General features: G+C 40.9%; 1 protein-coding gene across 1 annotated transcript in view; it reads left to right on the forward strand.

The window, feature by feature from the left end:
* The window catches only part of TNIP3 (TNFAIP3 interacting protein 3), a 35354-nt gene that overhangs the window by 12048 nt on the left and 2277 nt on the right, over positions 1-21029 (forward strand). The window contains exons 4-12 of the mRNA XM_062493676.1: positions 3756-3842; positions 5306-5395; positions 5990-6055; positions 6927-7058; positions 9163-9291; positions 11502-11618; positions 13962-14087; positions 15513-15671; positions 18212-18272. Coding sequence (XP_062349660.1) covers positions 3756-3842; positions 5306-5395; positions 5990-6055; positions 6927-7058; positions 9163-9291; positions 11502-11618; positions 13962-14087; positions 15513-15671; positions 18212-18272 — 967 coding nt within the window. The remainder of the gene's footprint in view (positions 1-3755; positions 3843-5305; positions 5396-5989; positions 6056-6926; positions 7059-9162; positions 9292-11501; positions 11619-13961; positions 14088-15512; positions 15672-18211; positions 18273-21029) is intronic.

Consider the following 21029-nt stretch of genomic DNA (forward strand, 5'->3'; position numbering starts at 1 on the left):
CAGCAGGTCTGAGTTTGCAAATGCTTAGGTACTTGGGAGGCCATGCCCTTATGGTTAGTGGATAAAGGAAATCCTGAAGCAGGAGCCTATGCTCAAAATATTTTGATTTCCTCTGAAACCATGTCTTGCTCTAATTTTATATGGTTCCCACTTATTAGGACACAAATTTGCATTTGTATTTACATGCTCCCTCTAACAGAAAAATAACTGAGCAGCACAAAAGGGTGAGCCTGAAACACTTAGTGAAGGTAAAATCCCTTTCTAGCACTCCTCTCTGGCCATGGGGGCCAGGTTGAGGCAGGAAGAGGCAGATTCTTCTGGTTCAAGAGGCAATTTTATTCTTCAGCTAAAATCTCTCATTTTTAACTTTTTCACCACATGCCTCAGAATGGGAAAAGGGATATTGTGGCATAACGGCTTCAGCAATAAAGCCAAAAGCAAGGCTTAACTGAAAGAAGGCTTCCATCAGATTTTAACTCAAGTAATCTCAGAGTTAATCTAGCTTCTACAAGTCTGCAACTGAACAATAATTTTTAAAAAATTAAAAAAAAAAATCCCCAACAAACCTCACAGCAGATGCGTGATCAGCTAGAAAAAAATCATGACTCTGTTACTTTGGTGGATTTTGTTATCATCAAGGAAAGGCTCACATTTGCTTGCATCAGGCCTTTTAATGATTCTTGGTTTCACTGCAGTTACTGAACTTTTCAGAAGTGAGAAATGGTTTTCATTATCTGAATTTATGAGTGATATTTGGTAGTACTGTGACACAAGTTGTTCCCAGAATTAAGATCCAGCACTCTGAAAATGACAACTTGTATTATCTTGTGGTGCTGAGGCTTGAGAGAGGATTCAGGGCTGACTACAGCTCCAAGGCTCTGATTTTTTTCCCACTGCAAGCTTCCCAAAGATGCCTGAAAGACCTTTATGCTCAGGAAGCTCAGGTTATCCTAGAATACTAACTAAAATATTTCTCATTTTTAAACAGGACATTAAATGAAAACAAAACAACAATCTCAAAGCTGCTACTAATAGGAAATACAGAGTATCATGGAAGTAAAATAGAAATTAATATGAGGCTTCTGAGTTGTTGTTACATGCCACTTGGGAGTTAATTTAGGGACTGTGAAGGGCAGCAAATCCTCCCATTTACTTTCTGAGCAGCGTTTTTCATACCTGGCAGATTTTTAGGTTTGTGGCTGCATTTACAGTCTGGTTTTCAACAGGAATTTTCCAAGCAATTTTAAGCTGTGTGTTTTGTTCAGGAGCTTCAAACCAAGTATAAATGCTTTAAAGTATTTGTGGGGCTTTTTGAATTCTGAAACCTGATAGGTCTCAAAGTGTCCTTCTTTCAAGGATTTCTGTATATCTCTCTATATCACCCCAGGATTCTGGGTTGCGGTTGTACAACTTTTTCTTGATAGTCGTAAACATAAAATGTAGTGTCTTTATCACTCTGATACCAATGAAAATGAATGTTGTCATCTCCTTCTCTTTCTTTTTGGTGCTATTAACTGTTTTCACAGAGACTGGCAATAATTTTGATTCAACCTTCCAGTTTTTGCTGGAAGAATACCATCAGAATACCTCTGAGCTTGAATTTTTGTTTTTGAATTTTTTGCCCTACTCATTGGCATTTCTTTTATTCATAATATCAGGCATACTCTTCTCTCTTTGATCTGTTTTTAGTGGCAACCAGTTATCCCTATGATGGCTAGGCTGGATGAGGCAGGCACTGAAAAGTACTTGAGTCTTAATTCTATTGTTTAATTTTATGTAAAATCATTCGCTTTAAGTTGTCATTATTGCAGTCATGAAGAAATCACTAACAAAGGACTTGGTGTCCTAAGGTCCAGGTAGCTTTCCAGGAAATTACTTGAGCTCTCCAGGAAACTGTTGTGACCTAAATTAGAGTATCAACCAAGGTCTCAGCCTCATCCTCTCTTCAAAGTAATTTGAGCATTAATATCTTTCAAGTGGGAGCTGTGATTCATGAGTGGGGCTGTGCTCTGGGTTTGCTCCTCTGTCCCCACTGCGGGGACCACTCAGTGCTTCACTCACCACATCCCAACGTGCTCTTGTGAGAAAACCAGAAACTGGGGCTGCTTTGTCTTGTAGGCCAGACCATAAAATGCAGCTGTTCAACCTGGGCTTTCTCTAAAAGTGAACGTGCTGCTGGAGTGGGGATGAGACTGGTGAGAATGGGAACTGGGGAAGGGACGGTGTCTGGTCTTGAGAGGCATGGTCCTCAAGAGCAGATATGCAATGTTGAAGGTTTGTGATGATATTTTTTATTAATCAGATACCCAGTGTTGATGCTTTTCTGCACCAGTTTATATTTTTCAGTGCTGTACCTGATATGCTTAATGTCTAGTTTTGATACAGGTACAGATAAAATTCTTCTGAATTTTGATGAGTGGGATGACACCTATGTAGAATCTGAAATGCCTTCATTAAGATAACCTTTGGGTTTTTTTATTGCTCTCCTGATACTCCATAAGTTTTCCAGCTGCTCCATAAACTAGGAGAAAAATGGAAAGAACGTCAGGGTAGCAGGACATATTTAATATGCAAATATTATAGAATAGTAGCTTTCTTCCAAATTGTGGTTTGTATCTTGCAAAAGAGGAGTTTTTTAGTCACGCATTGTGAACCAGAGATCTGGAATGCAGCTGCAAAACTCCAGCATTTCACAGGATTGCTTTACTTTTGTCTAAATCTGTTTTCAGAAATTGAGAGAGTGATTTCTATTATTTTATGTCAAATTTCACAGGCTAGCTTTCATTTCATTCCTTGAAAATAAAATAAGTAACCTCTGCTGCCACTGCAAAAGCCATAGACCCAGGGATATTTCCACAATAAGGAGCAGGATTTTTCTGTCATGCTTCCCTCCAAATCCATTATTATTCAGAATTGCAAGACTGAAGAGAAGAACACTTTGCACTTTTCTGTTTCATTCTGGCTTTTTATAGGAAGTCTGTGGGAGCTTTTTGTTAATCTTTTCTGTGAGTTTAACTTGGTTAAACTAAGGTTATCATCTTCCTCCAAATGGAGACTGAGGCACAAGTTTGGAGTGTTGGTTACATTTGACTGCCCAAATCTTGAGTAGCTTATAGCTGGATCCATGCTCAGGTTAAGTGCAGAAGTGCAAATAGAACATCTGTCATTCTTCATCTTCGTGCAGCTTTTCTTCAGGGAAACAAATCAGTTTTCCAATTTTGGTTTTCCCCTAAACGTCTTGGGTTTTGTGTATGGGGGTGCTCTTCCTTGTAGCTGTTAACAGACTTTGCTATTGCTCCTTTAGAAGCATGACTCACTGATTTTTTTCTGTTCTGATAGTTCACTCTTAGTGTCAATAATTGTTGTAATTACTGAAGTCCTTTTATATAACTGGAAGCAGGGATAGAAAAGCCTGTCCTCTTATTTACTGAAAAAGCCAATACCCTTCCTTCCCTACAAATGCAACTTCCTCTCTGGGGGGAGCTGGCCAGGCAATTGTGATTTCCATGCACACAAAGCAGAGAGTTGCCTTGCCTGGACATTAGTCACAGGCATTGTGCTTCATCCATTCTGGGAAGCCCCAGCCAGGAAGAAGGAAAAGGTTAAAATCAGAATTCCACCACTTCTTTCTGGACCTTGGCTGCTTCCACAGGCAGCACTCCTGGATCTTCTGGGTCTGAAAGCAATTCTCCTGCTCCTTTAGCCCACGTAAAATCATTTATCTTCTTTTTTTCATTGCTCTTCTTCCTCCAAAGACCCACAGTAAAGGAAACGCTCCAGGCTGGTTTGGGTGCACCTGGGAAGGTGGGAGTGACATGGAAGCTCCAGAAGAACCTCTGGAAGTAAGTGCCTGTGTTTGCTGTTCTATGAAGTGTTTTCTGGTTAACAGGGGCCGGTGCAGGTCGCTTTGTAGATTGACAGTGATGGGCTGATTTTTGTGTTCTAATAGATTTTTCTGAGTTGTTAAACTGTGTAAGAGTGGAAGGAAATGTTAAAAATATTTTTGCAGATGGCATCCTTAGAAAGAAGCCCTTTCCTAATGGGGTAGTTGCACAAAGGGTGCAAAGTGGTTCATTTGAGTGACCTCAGAAGTGCTGTGAGCCATGTTTGGGCTAGTTGGTGCCAAGTGTATGTGTGGTTGTTAGATTTGTGAGTTGTCCTATTCACTTTATCACTGTTCTTAAACATCCTCTTCAATACATGCCTAAGGCCCAGATGCTGGAAGCAATTCAGCGTGGGAATAACTCCATTAGCTGCCAGGTATTGCTTCAGATACTGTAAATTCAACATGTCTGTGAAATACAAGAAGAGGGATTAAGTGTTTTCTGGCTTGGAAGTCAAGGGCTCCACATCAGAGTTCAGCAGGACTGGCCATGGGGCAAATATGTGGTTGGGATTTTTGCCTTTGAAAAGACACAGCAAAACTGTCCTTTGATCTTCAGCATTAAATTCTCTATCTACAGAAGATTTATTCCAGGCGTCAGAAGTGCTCACACTATTATTCTTGTTTTTCATATACTTTGGTTGGGAATTTAGGGAGGGAAACAAAAATCCTTGAGCATGTATCTGAACAGAGTACGTTCTATTTTTATGAGGCTGTCTCTTTTTTTTTTTTTCCTGTAGAGTTCTCTTTCTCTCAAATAGATCACATGTTTGTTTTCATGACAATCCATAGAAACTTCCTGGAAATTATGATATACAATACTGCCATTATATAAATGAGGGTCTATCTCTTGCTGTCCTTCATGGGTGAAACTCCACACTTCAGAATAATAGAATAATTACAGACTGATCTTCTAAATTTCTCCAGATTACCTGTTTGTTTTCGGTATTGCTTCTTTTGAGCCCATTGTGCTAAAGTTTATCACCTTGGGCTGCAAGCACTTACCAGGGGCAGTTATTTTTAATAATATAATTGTTCTAGTTCTTGTAAATGAGGGGAGCTACTTACACCAAGTCACGCTCAACTTGTGTGGCATGTGCTCCTTGATTGTATTGTCATCTGTCAGATAATTAAAATCCTGTTTCGTGTTCTGTGTCTCAGATGGTACAAATAGATATGATCTTGGTTATTTCAGTGACTATTTGTATAATGGTTCAATTAAAACACAGCCTGAGTGGGTGTAAAGCTGATGTACGCTCCAGAATCAGCTGTCAGCAGGTGTGAAGGTATTTAGATAGAAATTTGGTGTAAGAAAATGTTTCAGTTTCTTTATGTGCACCTGTCAGGGTGGATAGGAGCTTTACACGAGAATATTGGAAAGCAGGCCAGAGGTGTTAATTTTTGAACATTTATTTTCTCCAGTCAAGGCACACATTACTGAGCAAAAAGAAGCCTTTATCATCCAATTCTCTGGAGCAACAGATCCGTACACTGGAAAGACAGAGACGAGAGGTAATCCTAAAGACACCCTTAACCACATGATGATGGATTGTACCATGCCTGGGAATCTGGAAGAGCTGACTTCTTACTGTACTTTATTTAGTGCAAAGGGCAAACTTGATTAATGACCACTCTTGCTAAAGGCCAAGGAACAACAAGTAGGGTTTGCACCCAGTAGTATTCCAGTCAGTAGAAGTCTTCCATTCATTTGTTTGAAGTCAAAGACCTTCTAATTGGAAATATGTTCATGGAACTTGTAGCAAACTAGCAAGAAAGTCCTTGGCCATTTAGGAGTTGGCAGCCTGGGATTTGTGCAGTGTTGCAAATGATCCACCTCTAGCTTATTCTGTAGCTTGTGTATTTGCGTGTTTCCTGAGTGCTCCTTCCTCAATGTTCATGTGCTTTAACTGAAATACTAAAGCACTGGCAGATGGGCTGCAAGGCTTGCCAAACCTTAAACTTGCTTCTTCTGAAATAAATGAACTGGCCAGATGATGAGCAGGTTGGGAACAACTCACTGGCAGAGGATTAGAATGCCAGTCTGTTTTTGATTTAATGAAAATGTTGAAATAAGGGTTATTTACTCTGCCTTCCTGGTAATTACAGCTTCTGGAGGTGAACAAGCAATGGGATCATCAATTTAGAAGTATGAAACAGCTTTATGAAAAGCAGGTAACAATGCTGACAACTTCTGTTGCAATATGCGTGCCACCCGCTGACAGTTAAGTCTGTGTTTAAATACCAGTCATGGTAAATAACTTTCTTTGTCTTGAGCTCATAAACTGAAAATGCTTCATCATATAAAAGTGAAGCCAATGTGTGTCAATCTGCAGTAGGACAAACTAACCAGAGAAGCAGGGTGTCCCTAAAATAGCAGGAACCAGTGTGGAATGACAGCAGAGATCTTCATGCCCTCCACACTCTAGTCAAAATGGCACAGAACTGAGAGCACAATTATCAGAAAACCAGCCTGGTGTGCCCAGCTCCTGATCCACATCATCACATATGTGCTGGTTCTTGTCCCATCTCTTGTGAAGCCTGGGAGATCCCTGGTAAATTCTCCATGAAAGTTGCCCTCTCTCAGCAGAGACATTGAAATTTAATTGTAAATAAATAATTTGATTTCTGTTTGTTTTTTCCCCTATCCAAGATCCAATTGACATAGCTTTTATTCCTTGCTTATGGCTGTGTGGCATCACTGCTGCAGACATTATCATCAGCTGCCTAGTAAAGTTCAGTGCTTACAATTACATCTGGTATTCCAGAACCTGTTGGTTCATTGACTGACACTTTTCAACTACTGTTTCCTGCTATGAAAAGGAAGTTTATAGAATGACTTAATGTGCTTATCAGGAAAATTTTCTCTCTAATATTTTCCAGAAAGCTCAACTCATTTTCTTTTTCCCACAAAGAGAAGAGGAATCCAAATGGCTCTTCCTCATTTAATCTGGAACTGTTTTATGCCTCTGGTTCGACACCCTGAAGGTGCTGTGCCTTTCAGAATCCCCAGTGAGCCCAGCATGGTCTGTCACTTGCTTTTCAGCTGGCAGAGATGAAGGCAAAGCTGGACGTGTCAGAGAGAAGAGTGAACGAGCTGCAGCAGGAGAGACACCGGCAGCATCCAGAGGAGGAGAGGTGGCGAGCACAGGGCAGAGAGAGGCTGCTGCAGGAAAAGGTAGGAGGGTGCCCTGTGGCACCCCTTTTGTGCTCTGTGGTGAGTTCTTTCTTGCCTTTCGTTTTTCTCCCCTTGTGTGAGGCAGAGCGTGGGCTGTGCACAGCCCACAGGTGAGGCTGTGGCTCCTCAATATCCTACCCAAGGCAGTAGCTGCTGAGCTGCCTCATCACAGAACTGTGTGTAGGGAAAGAGTCATTTCAATATGACTGGCAGAGACAGCACAGCATTACTCTGTGTGTGAGGGAGTAAAGAGTAGGTTGATATCTAAACTGCACAGATTTCCCTCCTCACAGTTCAGTTCAGGGTGCATTTCTTTGTGAAGGAAAATGCTGCAGTTATTTCAAATGGGGGAGGAACACCAGTGCAGTTGTTGCAGCAAGTGCTTGGCAAGAAATACTCGAGGAATGAATGCAGCTCCAGTCTCCAGGGTTTTGGTATTGACAATGCAGGCTCTCATAATGTGCTAGCTATGTTAGCTCCCTGCAGATTTTCATGACAATTTCAGTGCAGTTATCAGGGCTGGAAGTGTCTGGGCTGATCAGCTGCTCCAGAGTGGTGTTGACCTCACCCTCAGAGTGGTAGGGCTGCTCTCTTAGGGCTCCTCAGGTACTGGCTCTTGTGGTGGACTTGTCCATCTAAATTTAGATCCCTGAGCTGGATTCCCACATCAGTAAAGCCATCAGCCCGAATGATGGGTATCTACCCAAAACTTTGTGCTCCATTTTAGAAACCCCACAGGGTGGTGCTTCCTGTTCTCATTCTGCTTCATGGTATCATGTACTTCATAACCTCTAGTGAGAGTTTCTGGATGGTGATGATGGCTCAAGTTGGGCTTCTCTATTCACGTGGTAACCTGAAATAAGTGGCAATTGCATCACAATTGCATCACTTCCAGGCTCAGATAATATGTCTGTTAGCTGCTGCAGGAAAAGAGATGCAACCCCCTTAGCTTACATCTGCATAAGCAGAACATTCTTCTTGCTTGCTTATCAGTTAGTCTTAGCTGAGCACATACTTGATTCCAAATCCACGGCTCAATCTGCATAGTTTTAGCACAAACTGTGTTATGTACTGCCTGTATTTGCTCTGAGCATCGATTCAGTGTGACACAGTCCGTACTTCTATTCATGTTACTGCCTGCCTTTTAATGTATAACACCTGGGAAAATACCTACCATAAAAATAAGGATGAGCAGTACACTCAGAATTTTTTTACTGCATACACAAATACTGAACTAAATGATGATGTAGTCCAAAACCTTTTTATGAGAACGGGTTAACCAGCATGGAACTTGAAAAGAATTGCAGATTTAAGATATGCACTCTGTCAGTTAAGTGCTTGTCAGCTTGAGCTAGCTGCTGGATGAGTTCCTGTACTTATTGCAGAAATACCTTACTCATCTTGCCTATTTTTTGGAGAAAATGAAAATGTCCCAGCTAACTTAGAACACAGCGGAGTCAAGCTTTCTTGTGTGTAAGCAACAATTACTCAGGGGTTTTTACTGGCTTAATTAGCACACAGTGATGAACTTCTGAGGAGCCCAAACTGTGGCTGACTGCACAGAGATGGGCCTTTTACACAGAAGAAAACCCATTCCTGTGGTGTGCTGTGCCTGTGATTGTTGGATCTCACTTTTTTTATTCACATAAGCAGCTGCAGAAAATAATTGAAATGCCTTTTTTTTTATCCCTGTTTTTGTCTTCAATGTTCTATGGCAATGGGAATGGCTGGGACCACACTGGCATTTAGCCCTGGTCTTATTCTCTGAGTACATAAGGGAAATGCAAGTCTGGGGTAACTGTGGATGTGATTTTGATCTGCTTGGCCTGCCAGCATTCCCATGCCTTCGTGCAACTGTAGAGAGCAGGGATTTAGTCTGGTATGTTGTCTCTGTCTCATCATATGGTGAGTGGTCAGAACAATTTCTCCAGACTTTATCATCTCTGGGTGTACTAATGATCTGCCTTCCTGCTGCCTCCATTCCCAACTGTCTTTGGGACAAGAAAAAAGAAGCACATCTGTCAAAAGATTATTCTGAAAATAGGTCTTGAAAACTCTTTCCATCTGCATTTCTGCAGCATCTTTATGTATTTTTGCATCTCAGAAAGATACAGAAGTCCTCAGTGAAGCTCTCCATGAAATGAAGGAAGAGAACAGGCTCCTGAAGCAGAAGAATGCCTCAATGACCAGAAAGAAAGAACACTATGAGAGTGAAATAAGTCGTCTCAACAAGGTAGGAACAGGAGTGAGCTACTGATGCCTCTAATTCTGGAATCTCTGTTGTCAGTGACCTCCCAGATAGCATCTTTTCAGTCTTGGGTGAACAACCTGGTGGCCAACACATGATCACCATTTGGGAGCTGGGGAAGCAAGCAAGAACTCACTTGAGCTCAGATCTTTTCATGCTGCTCTTGGCAGGTAGTAGGGGTCCATTGAAAGGAGAAAAATTCAAAAAATATTTGGCTTCTCCTATAAAACCTCTCCATATGTCATGTCTAAGCCCTTTGCCATCCTCCCTTCCCAGAGCAAAAGGGAAATGGCACAAAGATACTTCTGTATGCACCTAGTGTAAGACTGTGGTTGAAAGGAAAGGTCACAGAGCTTAAAAACTCATTTTACATGTATTCTGTGTTTGAGAATGATGGCTGCTCTTCAGAAGACATGATCCTGTCCTATTTTGTATATCCATACATGCACATATTCATACCTATAATATTATCTGTATATATGTCTCACCGAGGAAATTGTCATTAAATAGCTACATGGGATTTTTTTTTTAACTGAGGGAAAGTAATAAATGTAATTTAGTTTCATCAAAAGATCACATAAAGCAGTGGGTGTTTTCTAGCAATTTTGTATTTCATGGTGAACCACAAACACTTCCTGAGGAAATGCACTGCAGTAACCATGGCTGTGTAGCTTTAATAATTGCTTTAATAAGCTAGAGGGCCATGATAGACAGAAGTAAAGCCAGAAAACATAATGTTGCCATAAGAAAAATAATCTGACAGAATCCATGATCTCTAGCTCTTTTTGAAATGCATTGACAAGACTTCCTCAAAATTCCAGTCTGACCTTAGTCAAGGGCTGGTTTGTTAAACAACTTATTTAAATGTTTTATTTTGCTTATGATGTAGCTGTAATAAGACAGATGGGTATGTAGACCATTCTTCTAAATGAAGCATTAATTTTATATACACCTTCCCAACAGTAATTTTCTGATTTTCTGTGCATTTCCATCCTTCAAATCTCGTGTCATGACTACACATGAGACAGGAAGGAACCCTCTGCCCTTTTAACTTCAGTCCCCTGCTGTTTCCGGTTCAGCCACTTGAAGTTATAAATTGCTGAAATCGAACAACTTTTTCTTTTTATGTGAATGGATAAAGCAGGACCTCCAAGTATTGTTTCCAAACGTAGCTTAAAAATAATCTGCAGCTTACCATTAACCTTTTGAAGATTGAATTTTCTGGATTTTTCTTTTTTTTCCATCCTCCATAATTCTGAGTTGTAGAACCTCCTCAGTAGGGGATTAAAGGGAGATTCAAAGGGGCAGAAGGATTAATCAGTAATCAGGGTGTCTGTATTTTCATCCTCCTGGTTTTAGGTTCAACCTTCTTTATGTATTGGCATGGAACACAAACCTTGCCACCATTATACCAGTTTCATTTCTGCACAATTCTTAGGGACAGCACCTCATCAGATAAAAAGCTTTCTTCTTCTGTGCCTTCCATGGAAAGTGCTTGGTTTTCATTGGGCCTTGGATAATTAATACCAATCCTTGGATTACTTTGGATACTGGTTCTCCTTCTTAGCCACTTCTTCCCCCTCCAAATATCTTCCTTCCTTCCTGCATGGAGTGAGGGCAGCAAGGGAGAGCTGAGGATCGTCAGCATGAACACAATTTCTAAAAAGGGTGAAGTTAGGGATTCATATCTTACGTGAGTAAATTTGAAAAGTACTGAATGGTATTTGGGTATAGAAATAAAGAAAGTAGTATGTAATTATGATGTGTAGTATAGACAGAGAGATGTAGGAGAGATTTAAAGATGATTCCAGTCCAAGGAAGAGATGTGCAGTACTGTTACAAATAAACAGTCTGCAAAGAACTGTGGCAGAGTATCAGTGTAAAACTGAGTTGAGGGGTAGCAGTGTTGTGTGTATTCGTAACTCCCTCTAGTGACAAACTATCGAGACAACACAACTTCCTCTCAAACACGAGATACATACTTTGTTATACACTTTGTTCCATGTGAAGGAATCTCTACTTTTAGTGCAGAAAACGTTTCAGTCAGACTTGTAGTAAAGTGGGTTTATATCCATTGTATATAATTGAAGCAGCTACAAGTGAAGGGGAAACCTCTTTCTAATAGTTTTAAAGGATATTTTTTCTTTTCCACGTAATGAATCTCTGATTAGAAATTTTGCTGTTTGACATTTCAGGCCCTTCTGGATGCGTTGAAAAAGCAACACCCACCTGTTGTTGGGACTCTTCCAGGGAAGGGTGACAGGAACAGCATTGAGGAGATGAGAACTCAACTTGAAGTTCTTAAACAGCAGGTAAGAACAACTCAAGTGTGCCTGGGTGGATTTCACAAAGCATAATTTTGCCTTCTCTGCCATGGCCCGTGCTTGGTAAACTTCCTGTGTAGAGCTTTTGAAAGGAAGAGCCAGTTTAGCCCCAGCCCTTTGGAATGATGTTTCCCCCAGATGCTGTCATCACAGCAGTATCCACAAAGTGAAACTGAAACTTTGCCTAAGTCCTGGCAAAGGACTGGAGCAAGGACTTGGGGAGGACTCGAAGGAGCAAAATGACTGACTCCTGGAGGTGTCCTGCCAGCTCTCTGCTAGGGGCTGAATGTCATCCAGAGGGAATGCTAAATTTCATCAATTACTGGTTTGTTTTCTGCTCCCTTTATCTTAGAAGTTGCCAGTGTAGTGAACAGTCCAATCATCCTAGTCTTGGAAAACTAGAGCACTGGCACTGCAGTTTTTCTAAGTGAGAGACAAACAATTTACATCCATAACCTGCATCCCAAGGACTATAGATTTGTGTTTATTTATTTTTGAATCTTGGTTCTGAGCAACTCAAATGCTTAGAGCACTGTCTTTCTTTCCATATGAAAGAATCTGTTTAAAAATAGAGTTTTCAGATCATTTTAACACTTCAGGTCTGTTGTCCTGGGTAGTGTCAGGGTTACCGTTATTGACACACAAATGGATGTGATCAGAATGGGAATTTTATTCAATGGGAATAAAATACTTGTTTCTGTCACGTTTGACAGCAGAGCCAGATTTTGCTCTCTAATGTAATGCTTGCCACATGCTGGAGAACAAAATCCTGCACTTGATTGTACAGTAATGAGTTATTTCATCCTACACAATAAAAAGAGAGTAAACCATTTTTTCCTGAAATTCTCATGGGGTATCCATTTTATGAATGTGTTTTTCTAGTTGTATAAATCAGTACAGTGAGTCCAGACTTCCTTCTATGTGAAGTGGAGCAGAAGGCTCTAACTGGATGGAGAAGGGACTCTTGGGACAAAGAGGGACGTGACAGAGTCCCATGGGAGCTTGGCTGTCGTCAGCCCATCCCTGGTCACAGCAATGGAGATGAAGGCATTCATTCCTTGGGAGGTGTCCCCTCTTCGTCAGGACAACAGAATAAATGGCAAAACTGTGAAAAGAGGTTCCCTTGCAGCTCCAGCAGATTGTACAGCTGGGGAGTGGGAGGGAGGTGAGACAGCAGAGAAGAAATTGGGAGAGAAGAAATGAGGAAATGCTGAGGAGAGAAGTGTGTAGACGGACAAGGGATGCAGCAGTGTCTGCAAGTAACAGCTTTGTCTCTGCTTCTGAGGGTCAGGAAAAGAATTTATAGAGCCCTGTGTTGATCTTTCTCTTCCCCTGGGATTATTAACATTTTTCTAGCCCTTTTGTGAAGTCATAGCACTGCCTCCAGCAAAAAGACAACTGGATCTGTCCAATGGGCAGGGCATGAGGCACAGCAAGCCAGTTTTTTGGGAAGAGACTGTCAGCAGGCTTTTGTGAGCAACCAAGAGGACATGAAAGGTCTTCTGAAAGTTCTAGTGGTGGTTCCCACCCAAACATGCCTTTGCTGTTATTTGTCAGTAGAAGTGCCACCAACTTCGGGCTTCTCACCAGGTGGATGCCTACCCATTAGCTGAAAAATTAAGGCAGTCATCTTAACGTCAAATAATTTATGGATTTGTATTTTGTTTCCAAATCTGTGCGCTCACTGCCTATGCCTGGGGTGGTCAGATATTTTCTAATGGGATGAAGCCCTGTTTATCCTGACCACATAAAGAACTAAGCCACTCCATCCTTCAGCATTTGCAAGGCAGCATATTTTCTAGGAACAGGGTCAAACATCTGTGTTTCCACTGGGGGTTTTGTACATTCCATTTGGAATTGTGTACATTACACTCCCCTCTGCCTCTTCACTGGGATGGGGAGGTTCTTCTCCAAGTCCTTGTACCTGAGATACAGGAGAGAGTTAAAAGTGCCCATAACTGAAGAGAAAGCTGGAAAAATGTTGGTAAAATGTTTGTTCTGCTACTGCTAGTCCCTTAAAAAGATCGATACTAGTATTTGCTATCTCGTTTAAATATTTAAAACTAATATTTGCCAGTGAGCATTTTGAATTGCAAGGCTGTACAGAAACTGGCACTGGGGAGTGTTTCTGTTGGTGTGTGCCACTGGAGAATTGACATTGTTTGTCACTTTGTATTGGTCACAAAAAAGACCAGGCAAACTTTTGTTTGGAGGATTGTACAGAGCAGGGATCCCCTTGGTATTCACCCTTCTGCTTGGGAAGTGCTTAGAAATCAACCAACCCACCAAGTGGCTCTGCTGAAGTTCACATACTGCTCATGATGATTGCAGGTCCAAATATATGAGGAAGACTTCAGAAAGGAGAGATCTGACCGAGAGAGGCTTAATGAGGAGAAAGAAGTACTGCAGAAAATTAATGAGAGATTACAATCTCAACTGAGTAAACTCAGCTCTCAGGTATGAGTCAAAAGAAAGCTCCCATTGCCAGCACATGTGTATTTTATTTTTTTTTTCTCACTTTCCACACAACTCAAGGCTTTCTGGCTTCCATTAATTGACATTGGATTTTATATGAGGTCACCACCTGGGATGAAATCATTCTGAAGTAATGCAGTAAGAAGATGAGAAACGATTAGAGAAGACTTCCAAAATAAGTAGATGAAGGGAGTATTTATTGCAAAAACTTTACAAACATATCTGAAAATGGAGGAGGGGAGGGTGGACACAACCAAAAACAAATCCAGAGGACTTTGATTGTCTCACTGGCACTTGATATAAGAGTTGTGAGATCAAACCAACTTTTGAAATAAAGAGCTTCTGTAGTTAATCCTGACCTCTGCAATTGAATTACAGACTGATGTTAATATCACTGAGGAAAAAAACGGTCTCCATACAAATTAGCTAAGCAGCCTCTGCAATAATTTTTTCTTGCAACATCCTTTTTATCTCTTCAAAGTAGTGTCAGTAGGAAGCAATAGCAAAATCATGGCATGCAAAACTCTGAGCTTGCTCAATCCCAATTTAAGAATGACGAAATTCCGAGGTTTCCTGTCTTGACAAAATTGTGCAAGGCTTTAAAAGAACGGCTGATTACCAAAATGCTCTGTGGTGATTTATTGTCCTCCCCAACATTGTTGTGACACAGAAACTTCAGGCTTGTCTTATTCTCAACCAAGCTGTGCATCAAGGGTGGTAGGGTGTTGCTGGAGTGTCAGAGGCTGGTTGCTGCCCAGTGCCCCTCACTGTAGCTGGTTTCAGCCATGTTGTGCTTGACTGTCCCTGCAGTGCACCAGCAGTTCACTCTGGAGATCTTCCTGTTTGTCTTTTCCTGCCTTGGGATTTGATTAAAGAGAGCTTGTGGAGGATTTAAAAGATGAGAGCAAGCATATAAAATATTTATTAGTTTGTTTTCTTAAGGCAGATTATTTAGTTGTGACTCACAGAGTCACAGAATATTAATCATCATTTACCCCTCCTTGCTCTGTCCTTAGGCAAATTCCTGTTGACTCTACTGGAATGCAGAGGGCCTAAGAAAAGCAGACCCAAATCTGAGGCCAACGACTTTGATCCTATACCAAAATTATTTATTTCTCTTGTCATGCAAGTGACTGTCCACGTAGTTCTGCTTCAAACTATTGAAAGCTACTGTGTGTAATGCAAGTATAGAATTGTTTTTGAATATAAAAGACACACAGGAATATGCTTGTCATGTCTTGAAACCAGTGTTCCAAGACTCTGGTGTGGCACAAGTCAGCTGTCTTAAATAATTTTTTAATGATAAGTAGTCTGAAGGGTCTAAACAAGCAGCATTGCAACCCGCTTGTACCTGAATGTTCTGTTGGTTGTATTCCACTGCTGATGCATTTCTTATTTTCTTGACAGGCAAAAGGCCATCCAGTGCAGCCTGAGAGGCCCAGTTACCCAGCTCCACTCTTCCTCTCTCCGTGTGTCAGTTATGGGGGTTGTGGGATGGTTCTTCGCTGCCCGGATCCTCGGGTGCATCCGGTGCCTCACAGGGCACAGCAGCAGCAGCAGCACTCGGTAAGGCTCCCAGCATCACCTGTGTGACAAGGATGCTGCTTTTCTCACAGCACGGTCACCACAGGTGCCATCACCTTGCCATCCTCAGCAGCAACTCAATCTGTGCTTTCCTAGCATGTTGTTTAGTCCAGATCAAGATCGAATTTACTTTGGCAAACACTCTTATGTGTAACAGCACTAAGAAGAAAAACAGGATTATTTTACATTTGTTTGTTAATTAAAGAAATAAGCTTGTTTGATTGGAATCTTGCTGATTTCTAAGATTAATTTATTTCCATGACACACATTTAGAGCCCTTTCTAGCTGTATAATTGCCCTACTTCTGAATTAGGGGTCTGCTCATAGCCTTCAGCATCAGATAATAAAAACCAAATCAGCAGAAGTGGAAGTTCTGAGTGTGGCTAACACAATGGGAAATGTGCCTTTTTTCCTGGAACACAAAAAGGTCCTGTCTTCCTCAGCGTGAAGAATAGCTTTGCACTGGAGCAGGTTCTGTGAGTGGGAGTTATTTATTCCAAGGAAAATACTGCTTCAAAGAATATTTTTGAAGTGCTTTGGGTTATCTAAGTGGGCTGGCTTGTTCCAATCTAGTGAGAATGCATTTGAACATGGTGAATGTCATTTTAAATACACAATATCTGTTTCTGGCTATAAAGCTGTCACATATGGAAAGATGCTCATTATTTGAGAAATTATAGCTGACTTTTTCCAAAATGCATGCAAGGCTTTAAGGCTGTAGAAATCCAATGGAAAAGCTGTGGTCAGACAAGTAATTTGTGTGCTTCAGGAGTGTGCTTATCTGCCTATTTATCAAAGTTGGAAGTATTGCAGAATGTTTTTCCCTGCAATTTGGACACTGGCCCAGATTATTTTGGCTCTTCTCCCTGAACTTTCATCATCTGGGTTTCTAATTCTGTGAGGGATCACTGGGTTTACAACTTTGTCATTCCTGCTGGAGTGCCGGTGTCAGTCTGACTGGTTGCTTTGTAACTCCCAGTTTCATTCTGACCCTTTTTTTCCCCCCAATTCTTTGCCTGTGTGAGTTGCTGCTCTGAGCTTTGGGTACCTCCCTGAGCAATTTGTTAGCAATGAAGAAAGGTGTTAGAATTTAATGGGTGTCCTGATATATAATCCTGCGTGTTTCAGCTGTGCTTTTGCTTTCTTGTTCTTTTTCTGTTCTTGCACTTTTTCTTTCCTTTTTTGCACTCTAGTAGAAACATTTTGGTTAGTCTGATGTGAAATAAATATCTTGTTCCTGAAATTCATTCAAGTTTGCAAGGGATAGATATGTAAAAAGAGAAGAATGGATCAGATAACATAAAATTCACCAGAAACTTAAAAAAGCAATGCAACTGAGTGTAATTTGAGCCATTGGTGAGAAACTGTCTGTGCTTAAAGCTTTGTATCAAAGTCTACTTTGTTTGCTCACAAGCACAGAGTTAGTTAATAATTCTGGTGACTGGTACAATATAACTTCAAATGCATTAACTCCTTTTTTTTTCCTGACAGTGTATGAGAGGGATTACTGCTGTACAAGCATGAATGACAGCAAAATGTAGAAGTTAAATCTGTTTTCTCTATCTACAGCTTCATCCTGCCATCTTAATTCAGGCAAAACTTCTGTAGGAGGCTATGAATTTTTCTCCTTGCAAATTGAAATCTGCAAGATTCCCCTTGGGACTACTCAATGATTTTGTCAGTGGAATTTCTGCAAAACAATAATCATTTTTCCAGTGTAACTGATTTGAAGCAGCAATTACCTAGAATTTGACAAGCTTGCATGGACTACTTATTTCAGACAGACAGCCTAACACAGCTTCAGCTGAAATGGCTGGTCCCAAAGTTGTTTTCTCTAGTGCTAATTTGCTACTCATTTACCACAGTGGGTGGTATAAAATATAATGCACTATTTCTTCCAAGATTTCCCTGGACAAAACTATGTCTGTATGGACATAACTTTCCCAGTACTTCCTCTTATGAGAAAGGTGGGAATTTTCCCTATCCCACGGTGTTTTCAGGAAGTTATTTGATAACAGCTAATGTTATAGTAACAGCAGTGCTAACCTGTGAGGAAAGGGAGGAGGGGAGAGAACTTTATTTCATGGTTAATTCCTGTCACACTGGAGCATTTTACAGCTGCTAGAGATGTAGTCAAACTGGAGCAGCTTCACCTGTCAGGTGGGCCAGGTTTCTCTGGAGCTCTTGGGTAGAGGGAGGTGCCTGCTGGTATCTTCTGCTGCACTTTATTCCTTAGCCCTTTTAAAATCTGGTTTGGTTCTCTTAATGTTTCATTGTGATTTGTGGGATCTAGAAAGGTTTACACCAATTTTGCTAAAGCCATAGGAAAGGAAGCAAGCTGGAAGACTGGGATCGGTGGCGACAAACCTAAATATAAGATGATTTTTTTTTTGTCAACTGCTTTTTGTAAGGCTAACGAGAAGCTTCACAGCACAATTACGTTTTTATCATGTCACTGTTCTTTTGTTTGAAGTGCCTGTGAAGTCCATATTGCTGCAATAATGTTTTATTGTTCTGTGCAGCCAGACTATCAGTGGTATGTTCCTGACCAGCTTCCGCCAGATGTGCAGCACAAGGCAGATGGTAAGACAACAGCTGTACAGAGCATGTATTAAATGTACTTTTTTTTTTTCAAATGGAGGCCTTTGAGGGATGTAGAGTAAACTTTCCTGTTTATCTGTTGAGTGCTTATGTGACAGCTTTGCCTTGGAGAGTCAAGGCTGGTGTGTGTGCAACACAGGTGAGGTTTCTGATGTAATACCATCCATGTTATAGCTTTATTGCAATTCATAAAATGTCTCTGTTACACATTACAGGATCACATATTTGCCTCATTAAACACCTAGTAATAGTTCTAAAGAAAAGATACCCTCAGAATTCTCCTTACAGCTTCTGTTTTTCCAGCAAAGACTGAATTTAATGATGTGCCAAATCTGGGGGCCAGCATGGGGCAGGTTTAGGGCACCTTGGTAACAAAGTGCAGGCTTTAGGATGTTGCTTCACCTTAAAGGTAAAATGCTGCCCATTGCTGTTCCTGATAGGTTCTGGAAGTTCAGGGTGCCAGGTCTGAAAAGAGAGCCGTGCAAGTGAACAGAGTTCAATACTTGCCAAAGCATCAGTACAAATTGGTTTTTGGATATGGGGAGGAGTAATTGATATTTGTATCTGGATTTGAAATCACTCCTGGATGTTTTGAAGTCCTTGTTTCAGATCACTCAAAAGATGGACACCACAAGGAGTCTTTTCTGGGTGGGAATCTGCCATCCCATGGTGCCAGTGGGTACCTTGTGGGGTGGCAGGGACTGCTGAGTCCAGAAGCTGTTTTGTTACATCTGGAAGAAGATGATGGCTACAGTGGAACTGTTCCATAATTTGCTGTCATCCACGTTTACGCAGAAGAGAGGGTAGGGTGGGAATGTAGCTCACCAAAATGGCTGATGGGCATCCCATAATTACATGTCAGCTCTTTGGAGGATTCTGATGTGGTCACAGGGAAAGTAGTGCTGTGCCTGCACAACAGACCAGGAGATGAGTTTTGCCATTCCTCCCACCCAAACTCCAAGTGATTTACTGCCCCAGAGGATACAGGGAGGATGTTTATAACAGGGGATGAAACCAGTCCAGCCACCAACTGCAGCTGTGGTCCAGGGCAGTGCACTTGGGGGATCTGAAGAGAGAATTCTTCTTCTACCCTGCTTGACTGTGTGACTTGACTTCTCTCTCCCTGAAGAAAACTTCTTGAAAAATCTGTGCTCCAAATTTTTATTAATGTTCCTTGCCCACAATATCCAAACACCTCCTCCTCAACACGACAGGGATTAGGATATTTGGATACTTTCCCTTTTTGCTCCAGTCACTTTAAAGAGGATTTCTTAATAGCCCCATCACAGTGCTGTGTAAGATGTCTGCTTTAACACCTTCTGGGCTATTATTCTTTTTATCCTGGCTGCTAAAACAGATTATTTTTGCTAATTTATCCATTGATCACACAGAAATCAAACTTCCACTCCCAAAATATCCAGTCACTAGCCTGGCTTTATGTATAGTTGTCTATATTAAATCTGCCTGTAAGTATTTTCAGAAAAGTTTCCAAGATAGAAGCTCCAAGAATATGTGATGAGCAAGAATTCTTGACATTCCTATTTCATTGCTCCATTTTGTACTAGTGCTAATTACCCTGGTTGGTCTAAATGAGCCAGTATGTGCAGCAGAATTCCTGATTCTCAGTTCTCATCCTTCATTTTCTCAGTAGATTATAAATGGACCAATAAATCTTCTCTCTGCTGAGCTAGGTCTTCATTATAGGAAACAAATCAGCTGTGCAGCAACTTCTAGGCATGAAACAGTTTCCTTTAGGAATGAGATTTCAGTAGATTGTTTCTAGGGAAAACCTTTACATTTCCCTTAAATTTCCCTTTGATTCTGTGCTTTTTTTTCTTAAGTAGTAATTATGAAACACAGGTCACAGGTTATAACTTCAGGGCTGAACACAAGTGAAATGAATCGGGAAGCTGACATTTTTGATAATATTCCATTGAAAAGCCTTGTTTAGAGCTATCTGAAATCTGTGGGTCTCATTATGGGATTGGGACTTGAAAGGTGTATGTCACTAAGCAGGACTTGCTATTTTTTATCTGTAGTTTTGAATAGATACACTTTCATTGCATTTCCCTCCCTCTCTTGTTTGCACCCAGGTCCTTTGGCATTTGACTTGGGTTCTGCAGGTCCTTCTGTAACCAGCTGCAATCTCATGTTTTCTGCTTTTCCTGTAACCATATCTGTACTTTTCTTCTGACTGGCACCACTTTCCTTAGCTGCTGCCATGTAAGAGGAGGCTGTCTTCAAAGGACTGCTGCCTTTGTTAAGCCCATTCTATCCTTCTATTTTGTTAAAGAAACACTTTGTTTTTTTGCCAGCATCTATAAATATAGGATGATCTCTGAAGATTTTTTTTTTTAAATTTAAATAAAAACCCAACCCTTTGCTACAGAAATTTGATTAATACTATTTGATGCTATTTTCTGAAGTTTGCTCTTCAGACTGTTATTTTGCCCAGAGATGTGGTCTTGTAGTTGGCAGAGGATCACTTATACAATGTTATGTCCAGCACTCAGCCCTCTTGGTTTGTGATGGTTTGGTTCTGGCACTTCTGGATTTGAGCCCTTTCTAATAAACTAGCAATAAATTCATCAGAAAACAGGAAAGTATGAGGAGAATAGGGTGGGCAAAATGAGAGGAAATAAAAACCCCAACCCTCAAAAAACTGCTTAGAACCTCAGATAACTCATAGCAGCATTCAGCTGGTCTTCCAAAAAAGCAAAGGTGTTTCCTTTAAGGTCA

This window comes from Cinclus cinclus, chromosome 5 (assembly GCF_963662255.1).
Source record: "Cinclus cinclus chromosome 5, bCinCin1.1, whole genome shotgun sequence".
In the NCBI taxonomy this organism is placed as follows: domain Eukaryota; kingdom Metazoa; phylum Chordata; class Aves; order Passeriformes; family Cinclidae; genus Cinclus; species Cinclus cinclus.